The sequence below is a fragment of the Penaeus japonicus genome, unplaced genomic scaffold, assembly GCF_977035675.1.
Source record: "Penaeus japonicus unplaced genomic scaffold, GWHDUDI00000001_assembly GWHDUDI00000039, whole genome shotgun sequence".
Lineage (NCBI taxonomy): Eukaryota > Metazoa > Arthropoda > Malacostraca > Decapoda > Penaeidae > Penaeus > Penaeus japonicus.
Genome location: NW_028234441.1, coordinates 24152837 through 24162936, shown reverse-complemented (window position 1 = coordinate 24162936; position 10100 = coordinate 24152837). Strand labels below are relative to the sequence as shown.

Sequence of the window (10100 nt, the reverse complement as noted above, 5' to 3'; positions counted from 1 at the left end):
ATTTTATCATCATAAGAGTAACACTTTATTATTTGTAATGATAGATTATCAGTTCAAATGACACTGATTCTTGGCTAGATCTTTACAGATAACTGGAACTATTAGATACATATCCTGTATATAAGGTTGAATATTTCAAGTTTACGGTCTTTATGGGTAGGTGTTCAATTGTGATTTATTTCATGTTCATATTTAATCAAGATAATGTAACGCCCCAGTTTCCGATCAGGAATGGAGGAGGAAGCAGTGCCTCCCTTACATTACTCTGCCGAGGAGGCCACAAGCCATGGCACCCCCCCCCCCCTCTCCCCTGGATTCATCACTAGTCTTATAATTTTACTCAATGTTCCTGTTTTTCTGGCTTTTTAGTTTGTTTTGGTTTGTTTGTTTTGGGTTATGTACTTTAAAGGTTATTTCGATATGTATAGGTGATTTCTTTCTTTTCCCAATCGAATATGCCCTGTGTATATGAGGTCTGTATAACTCTCGTGAATTCTAGTTTTCTGTCACTTGTGCTCTATGTTTGGTTTCTTTGATTATATTTGGTTTCTATTCGATATACGACAAAGGATTAATGGATAATTTTGTTTTGAAAACGATGGACTTCGACCGGACTCTGATACATGCTTGATGTCTTTGCCATCCGCTCAAAGAACTGAGCTAAAATAGAATAATCATGATAACTAATTATATAGCTATGAGACATATTTATCTCATAAATAAGGACGACTTGGAATAAATGAAAGCCTCACTCGGTTTTTGTTTTATTTGACATCATCTAAAGACAAAGGAAGAGAAAACTGTTAGTTCAATATCACAAAACACTTCAGCTTGTGACTAGGAAGAACAAAAATATCAACAATTTCCATTATATCTATTTTCACATAAAGAAAATATATTTCACTTGGTTCACTTAGCTTCAAATATATCGCGCTTTGCACGGACGGTACCCTCTGTAATGTATACTTTTGGTCTGTCTTTCACCCGGAAGGTGTCGCGGCGCTCGGGCCTCGAGCACGGCTGTCGACAGGACTTTGGTATTGCACAATCTTTGGTGCTGTATGACTTATTGCAAGGAGTCGAAGCCCCGTTATTATTATGCACTGGGCAGGGCGTGTTTGATATGCTTATCAAGCGATGGCCAGTGTGTAAAGAACTGAACTTGTGGGTTAACAGCGGCACCAAACAGCCCTGTCGGCGCACTCGGGACGAGGAGCGTCTTGGGCCATCGGATCCGAGGCCCGACCCGATGTTTCTCTCGAAGAAGTCCACAATCTGTCGGATGTCGGTGTCGACCTCGTGGTCCGACAGACGGCTGCCGGGGATGATGTCCTCGCTCTCGCAGAGGGAGGAAAGGTCGCACGAGTGTTGAGGGTCATGGCAGCAGCCCAGACTAGAGAGGTCCTCGGAGCTGTCGGTCACCACGGAGGAGGACCTCTGCACGAGGCAGTGATGCCCCTGGTCATCGTCCTCGGTCGAGATGAGCGAGGCGGTGCTCAGCTCCGAATAGGACAGACACAGCTCAGGCGTGCCGATGCGCTCAACGTCCCCGACGCTAAAAAACCCGCTCTCGCCTGAGCCCCGGCGGCGCACGGGCCCCCCCAGGTGGTTGCTCTGTAGCACTGTGCCGCCTCCTTCCCCTCCGCTGCCTATGTCCGACCTGGGGCTGCTGCTGGCCGGCCCGTCCTCCTCCACGTGGCAGGGCGTTCTGCAGAGGTCGTGCTGCCACACCGAGGGGCTGCCTTCTGCACTGGTAAGTCTACTAAACCGACACTTGTAATCTGTCACTTCTTTCTCGCAAACTTTCAACACTTTCCCACTGTGCACACACTGGCAATGTTTTCTGCTGCTGTCCACTTGTGACGAGAACTGTCTATGATTAACATGGCACTGGCAATGAGCATTAGTCGAGTGAGGGCAGAGGCAGGAGTCCGAGGTGTGCAGGTGCTTGTTGGTCTCCAGGCAGGACGAGTGGGCCAGGAGTCCGGGCGAGTCGGGGAGGGAGTGGCAGTAGCGGCCGCCCTCCTGCAGCACTAACTGCGACCTCGCCGGGAGCTTCAGCTGTGCGAACGGGTTCACGGTGCCTGTGGAGGGCTGGAAGTAGGGGTCAGCTGCGCTCATCTTCTCTACGATCTCCTGCGGGGTCACGGCGGTCGAGTCGGCCAGCGTGGTGACCGGATGGGCTACTCCGGGGCTACTCGAGATGCAGCCAGCCTCCAGCATTTGGTTGCGCAGCAGAAGGAATGTGTCGTCAGACAGAGATCGGCGGTGACAGACTGTGCATGGGGGAAGAAAAGACATCGGAGTTAGAAATGCCTTACAAACTTTAAAAATAATTAAACCGAAGTAAGTCTAAACATCAACATATAACCCTCCACCTCTAATCCGTCTTACGCGAATCATCAACAGAATAAACCCATCAAAATATCAACACCCATTAAGCCATTCCCCCAACAGCCATGAAACCCCCAACCTCCAAACCCCAAACCCAGCACCACGACCCGAATACCTTTGATCTTCCTCGGCATGTGGCGATGCGGCGGTGTGCTCAGCTGGTGCAGAAGAGATTCCAACTTGGTCGTCAGCTCTTCGAAGGTCGGACGGGTTGCTGGGTCGATCTGGAAGGGAATGGCAGTGAGCGGCTGGACGTAAATCAAAAGGGGAGGCAAGGGTTGTATGTGTGTATTGCGTTAATAGATTATGGTATTCGATTTATTAACCTTTATAGATTAGATTATTAGAATTTATCGTATATCCTTTGTTTGTTCATTCTTATCTACTTATAACTGTTATCATCATCTTTAAAAATGTGCTGTTTACAAGTTCTTCACTGTTATACTTATCGTATTTTTTTCTTTAACCTAAGTATTATTTTTTTTTTTAACAAGTAAAGCCTGAAGAAAAAACAATTAATCCTAACTATCTTGATATCTTCATATCATCTTAATCAGTCTTAGCATACTTCCGATATCTATACATTTTTTCTCCTGTGCTGAAAAAATAATCTCTAAAAATAATTATCAAAATTTCTTTTCACATATGGTAATAAAACTTTGCATTCTTTATATGCATGAGTATTTTCATCTTTCCATGCAATACTGACATCTTTTACGTTAAATTAAAAGTTACAAAATATTTACCTATAAATTGCAGAGCAAATAAAGCCCTGAATAAAAAAAAATAAAGTGCTCGAACTCCCCTAATGAGTTTAATAAACAGGAATTCTACGTAATCAAAAGTACTTTATAAAAGAGACGCAATCAACCCGTTTCGCTGAAATCCCGCAACAGAATTACAAAAAACACTAACGAGGATATAATTCCAAACGTACCAATACCATCTCAAGCGTCATGATAGTCATATAACCATGCAAATCTCACGATCGCCTCTATGCCCCTTTGCCATAAGGCCACGTACCTGACAGCATTGGAAGGCCATCTGCAGGAAGGCCGCGGGACAGTCCTGCTGGCACATCTGATAGAAGTCCAGGTAATGGACCCCGAAGTTGTGTGTTCTCGGCAATATGTCTGGGTCAGCGTCACATCTGCGGCGGGAGGGAGGGAGGAGGGGGGGGAAGGTTACGTAACTGTGTTGATTTTTATTACGAACTTTGTGATCAGGCTGAGAGGAAATCATGGCGCTTTTATATTGTTTTTTTTAATTGAAGATTATGTTGTGTACTATGATTGCAATCAAAATCGTCTGTTTTTTTTTTAATAACGTGATTTTCAACTTCCATTACTATAAAAAAAAAAAACATACAATACATAACACAACCTACAAAAAAAAAAAAACATACAACAAAACCACATATAAGAAAATCATAAGCATAAAACACCAAAAAACAAAATCGCATCTCGCACGTCACCTCGCAATCAGCTCGCAGACGATGATCCCGAAGCTAAAGACGTCCACGCGATGGTCGTACCAGTCGCCCCGTATGACCTCGGGCGCCATCCAGTACGGAGAACCCACCTGACGCAGCCGCACGCACCTGGAGGGGGGAGTGGGGGGGAGAGAAGAAGGGGGAGGGGAGTTGTGGTTAGTTTGTGATCATTTGGCGGATGGTTTGGGGTGTGGGGGGGTGGGAGGGTTGGGGTGGGTGAGGTGTCGGGGGGTAGGGGGTGGGGGGTGGGGGTAGGAGGGTAGGGGGGATGTGTATGTGTGAGAGGGGGTTGGGGTTGGGGGGAGGGGGTTGGAGAAGTGTTTGGAGGGGGTTGGGGTGGGGGGGTTTGGGAAGGGGAAAGGGGGATTGTGGGGTTAAGAATGTGGTGAGACTGGGGTGTTGGGGAAGTGTGTGGAAGGAGGAGGAGGAAGGAGGGAGGGGGTATTGGGGGTCGGGAAATCAGGGGGAGAAGGATCGGAACTGATTCGCATTATGGGACCCAAAGTCACGAGGACTCACAGCATTATACGAGATTCCAAATTGCTCTCAAAACCTAGCTGAAAATCCCTTGAACAAAAAAACTAAATTCCATATAATATCATCATAATAACAACGAAAACAAATCACAAGACAACGAACTTTTCGTGTGGGATCGGGGCGGCCAAACCGAAGTCCGCAATCACAGCTGTTAACTTGTGCTCTCCACCCTCCTCTGTGTGCTTGATTAGCACATTCTGTTGGAAAGGGAAAATTATTAGAATCATGTCCTTAGTTTAGGGTTCAATATTTAATAAAAAGCTCCCTCGTTTTACGCTAAATACTTATGAAGTGAATATGCAAATGATTTCAAACCGAGAGTGTTAAAGCTGCGCTACAATCTATAATGCTTAAAAGTATCTGGAAGGAATACGTAATTTTGTTTTTTGTTTAAAGAGTCTAAAATTCACAGGACCAAACACAACAATCACAATACAACACCCCAAGAAGCTATAATAAAAAAAAAAAAAAAAAAAAAAAATATATATATATAAAAACTTCAAGCCCCCCCCCCCACCCTCCCCTTCCCCCACCCTAAAAAAAAAAAAATCCATACCTTGGAGGTGAGATCTCTGTGGAAAACGCCCTTGGAGTGCAGATAAGCCATGCCTCGGGCCACGTCCAGCGCCAACGAAACGCGTGTTGCCCAAGACAGCAAGACGGCGTGGTTCCCGATGAGGGCGTCGAGGGACCCTCCGTTTATGTACTGAAAGGGAACGAGGGATGGCTACAATGGCGGGAGAAATTGGTTGGTAGAAGAAAAGCGGGGGATGTGGGGAAATTGGCTATAATGTGTTAGAGATGTGAAAAAAATTGGTTATAATGTAAGATGTATGTAAATGTAAGAAAATTGGCTACAATGTGTTAGAAATGTGGGAAAATTGGCTATAATGTGTTAGAATTGTGATAAAAATGGTTATAATGTGTATTAAATGTAAGAAAATTGGCAATAATGTGTTAGAAATGTGAGAAAATTGGCTATAATGTGTTAGAATTGTGATAAAAATGGTTATAATGTGTATTAAATGTAAGAAAATTGGCAATAATGTGTTAGAAATGTGAGAAAATTGGCTATAATGTGTTATAAATGTAAGAAAATTGGCTATAATGTGTTAGAATTGTGATAAAAATGGTTATAATGTGTATTAAATGTAAGAAAATTGGCAATAATGTGTTAGAAATGTGAGAAAATTGGCTATAATGTGTTATAAATGTAAGAAAATTGGCTACAATGTGTAATAAATGTGGAGAAATGGGCTAAATGTGTAAAAAAAAAATGTGTAGGGGGAGAAGAACAAAGTCCTGGGTGGAAATACAGGGGAAAGAAAGGACACTAAATTATAAGTATAAGTGATGTGGAGAATGTTAGATGTCTGTATACTGAGACACAAGTGTTCATTAACTGCTTGCTAACTATCAATAGCAAAATAACGGTGCATTAATTAGTCCCCTCTTTAAAAGAATTAAAAGTTCTGATATCCAGTATGTCAAGATTGATCCGAATCTCGTATCGCTTCGACGCAAGATTAGGAACTGAATCCTTATCTAGCATTGTAGCGCTACGTAAAACACTATGTTTATCGCTAATTCATTTCTTTTGGTAATCGTCTGACGCACGGCGATCACTGCCAGACTTTACTGATACATTAAGTTAAGCTCAGTGAGATTGGTTTTATCACTAGTCTTTGTAAAGAAGTATTTTCCCAACTGACACGGGCACTTAATTAGAACTTGCGCCATCAGAAAATGCTGAATTAATCCGCGTTTTATAAGTCGCACCCGTCCACCCCTTCCCCTTTGAGAAAGAGGTTTTAAAACTGCCCTGATTCTCAGCCTTCCCTAAAATCCCTACAAACTCTCCCTCCCCACCAAGCACGGTCATCTGACTGGCCCTCCTCCTTCAGGCACCTTACTGACACTCAACTGAAAAGCGGGGCGTGACAGTGCGAACACCACGACAACCATAAAGACTAACCCGAAAAAATGGAAAACTTTCAGCAAAACTTTCTCAGCAAAAATATCATAGTTTCATTGATAACTTAATACGAATACATTATGAAGTCTTGAACCTATTTTTTTCCCTTTCCCTAGCGTAGTCAAGTTGATTACGAGCAAGCAATCAAAAAAAGCAACTGTTGTCGCTAACGATCACTTCTGAAGCAAAGTTGCTGCCTTCTCAAACACGACACTTGCATCATGGCTGTTTTGAAGTTGTGTATAAACTTTCACCTCATTTGAACATGGAATGCAAGAGCTAGGCATCGTCTTAAATTTCTCCACACCAACGAGTGTAAAATGTTCAGAAAGATAATATACACCTCCTGTTGAACCTCCCGGCATGTTCAACAAGCATCAGTATGAACACTGCCTCTCTCAACGCGTTCTTTGTTACGCAAAATGTCAGTTTTGGTTTTATCATTTTTTTATTCGAAATAGTTATACTGTTTTTTTCTTGTGGCTGTGTTTTCTCAACGAAAGTATATGTATATGTCTGCAAAATATAAGGTAAATGAGAATACAAACTTTATATATATATATATATATATATATATATATATATATATATACATATATATATACACACACACACACACACACACACACACACACACACACACACACACACACACACACACACACACACGCATATCTCTCTCTCTCTCTCTCTCTCTCTCTCTCTCTCTCTCTCTCTCTCTCTCTCTCTCTCTCTCTCTCTCTCTCTATATATATATATATATATATATATATATATATATATATATATATATATATATATATAGATAGATAGATACATATATATATACATATGCATATACATATACACATATATATATATACATATACATGTGTATATATATATATATAATATAAAATATAATATATATATACATAGATACACACACACACACACACACACACACACACACACACACACACACACACACATACATATATATACATACAGTACACAATACCCAGACAGGAAACAATAGCCACGCACACAGTATATCATATCCACATACATCATACAAATACAGGATGTAACCTTAAAAACACTAATTACTGCCTTCAAGCAACTGCGTTTACCAGGAACCTTACCTCTGTTAGTGCATGAACTTGTCCTTCATTCACACAGACACCGTAATAGCTGAAAAGGAAAAAAAAACAAAAACGTCATGATATAAATATTTGCATGTTTTTTTTTTTCCAGAACAAGGATATATATTAAGTCTATAAATAGTTTAAAAAAAGCTATACATAAAACTTTATGTCAATTTGCAAATCTAAGTGACTTGGCATGTTGGTAAAAATAAACTCACTAACTTTTATAGGGATTTGCAGTGTAAACATTTAGCTAATAAAAGGTTTTTAAGTAGCTTTTCGGATGTTTATGGCAGGAGAAAGAGAGAGAGAGAGAGAGAGAGAGAGAGAGAGAGAGAGAGAGAGAGAGAGAGAGAGAGAGAGAGAGAGAGAGAGAGAGAGAGAGAATATGACTGACAAACACAATAATAAATATCTAAAGTCACCCGATCGTCATCATAATCACCACAATAATAATAATAATATTATTATTATCATTATTATTAATAGTAGTAGTAACAATAACAATGATGATAACAAAAAAAAATAAAAAAAGCAATGACAAAAATCTATCTACTACTACTACTACTATAACCAATACTACTATTAACAAAGACAAAGATAACAATAATAATAACATAAAAAGGAGAGAGAGAGAGAGAGAGAGAGAGAGAGAGAGAGAGAGAGAGAGAGAGAGAGAGAGAGAGAGAGAGAGAGAGAGAGAGAGAGAAGAAGAAGGAGAAAAAAAAAAAAAAAAAAAAAAAACGCGCCCACCTTAAGATATTCAGATGATGGAGTCGATTCATAAGCTCGACCTCGCGAAGCATGTTGTGTCGATTGCTCAGGAGTTTGTTCATCTTGAGGACCATCACGTCACCTGTCACACGATGCCGCACCTGCAACGAAGAGCGATTGCCATGTTTAGTGGGTGTGATTAGAGATAAGGTTGCATAACGGAACGGGGTTGGTTGGTTGGGAGAGGGTGGGTGGAGGGGTGGAGGGGTTGAGGGGGGTTGGGTGGATGGGTGGAGGGGTTGAAGGGGTGGAGGGGGAGGGGGGGTGGATGGGTTGAGGGGTGGAGGGGGTGGTGGGGTTGAGGGGTGGCGGGGGGGTGGAGGGGTTGAGGAGGTGAAGGGGTGGAGGGGTGGAGGGGGGGTTGGAGATGGAGGAGGAGGTCGTGGTGGAGTAGGGAGGGTTGGGAGGGAGGGAGGGAAGGAGAGAGAGAGAGAGAGGAGGAGGGACATACATACCGAAAGACAAAAAAAAATAATAATAATAATAATAATAATAAATAAATAAATAAACAAATAACTATAAGAAAATAAAAGAAAAGAAAACCACACACACAAGAGGAAGTACGCCCGTATCTCTGCTATCGTTCCCACACTCCAACATCCGCACACAAACAGCCACAATGGAAATAAAAATAATAATAATAACAATAATGCCAAGATTGAAAAAAAAACACGACCTCAACATCCACGCAAATATGTATACAAAACAAAAACAAAAACAAAAAAAGAGTAAGGCAATAACGGCAAAATAAGCATGTATCCGGCTAACCTTGAAAATGTCGTTATACACTTTTTTTTTTGTTTTTTTTTTTCTCTCGTCTTTCATATCCAATGGCACCTCACGCAGAGTCACGGGAATTGCATTAGATATTCTAACAAAGAAAATATAGATAAATAAATAAATATAAATATATAAATAGATAAATAAATATAAATATAAATAAATAAAAATATGAATAAATAAATATAAATATAAATAAATAAAAATATAAATAAATAAATATAAATATAAAAAAATAAATATAATTATAAATAAATAAATATAAATATAAATAAATAAATATAAATATAAATATAAATAAATAAAAAATAATAAAAAAAGGAAAGCAGCATACTTATCCAAAATTGCATAATTAACCCAGAGGACAGAAACATCAAAATTATTACAGCAATCTTGCCCAAAATCTTTTTCCCTTAATCGAAGCGCCATCTTGGATAAAAGGGACAGTATAGTAGCATCTATCCAAATCTTTAAACCTTTCATATATTTTTTCCTAACATGACTTCCCTGGATAAGTGTCATATATTTGTTCTTGTTACGTCTTGTAACATTGTTATGGTGTGCATGACTGTGGAATATCATGCGTTAAGCGATTCTCGATTTTCTTTGTTGGTTTGTGACACTATTGCAAGAACATGTCAACCTGCAGCTTCTTTTAATAATAATCGGAAAGTAATAAAGACACATACACACAGAAAGAGAGAGAAAGAGTATGGGTGAGAGAAATAGAGATAGAGAGAAGAGAGAGAGAGAGAGAGAGAGAGAGAGAGAGAGAGAGAGAGAGAGAGAGAGAGAGAGAGAGAGAGAGAGAGAGAGAGAGAGAGAGAGAGAGAGAGAGAGAGAAGAGAGAAGAGAGAGAAGAGAGAGAAGAGAGAGAAGAGAGAGAGAGAGAGAGAGAGAGAGAGAGAGAGAGAGAGAGAGAGAGAGAGAGAGAGAGAGAGAGAGAGAGAGAGAGAGAGAGAGAGAGAGAGAGAGAGAGAGAGAGAGAGAGAGAGAAAGAGAGAGAGAAAGAGAAAAGAGA

General features: G+C 40.6%; 1 protein-coding gene across 1 annotated transcript in view; it reads right to left on the bottom strand.

Annotated features, from left to right (window-relative positions):
* Positions 1–752: 752 nt before the first annotated feature.
* Positions 753–10100, bottom strand: part of LOC122261128 (uncharacterized) — a 213813-nt gene continuing 204465 nt past the window's right edge. The window contains exons 2-9 of the mRNA XM_086533191.1: positions 8279–8400; positions 7523–7571; positions 4980–5129; positions 4526–4620; positions 3869–3994; positions 3418–3544; positions 2510–2618; positions 753–2276 (exon numbers count right to left, since the gene is read on the bottom strand). Coding sequence (XP_086389317.1) covers positions 910–2276; positions 2510–2618; positions 3418–3544; positions 3869–3994; positions 4526–4620; positions 4980–5129; positions 7523–7571; positions 8279–8400 — 2145 coding nt within the window. The 3' untranslated portion in view covers positions 753–909. The remainder of the gene's footprint in view (positions 2277–2509; positions 2619–3417; positions 3545–3868; positions 3995–4525; positions 4621–4979; positions 5130–7522; positions 7572–8278; positions 8401–10100) is intronic.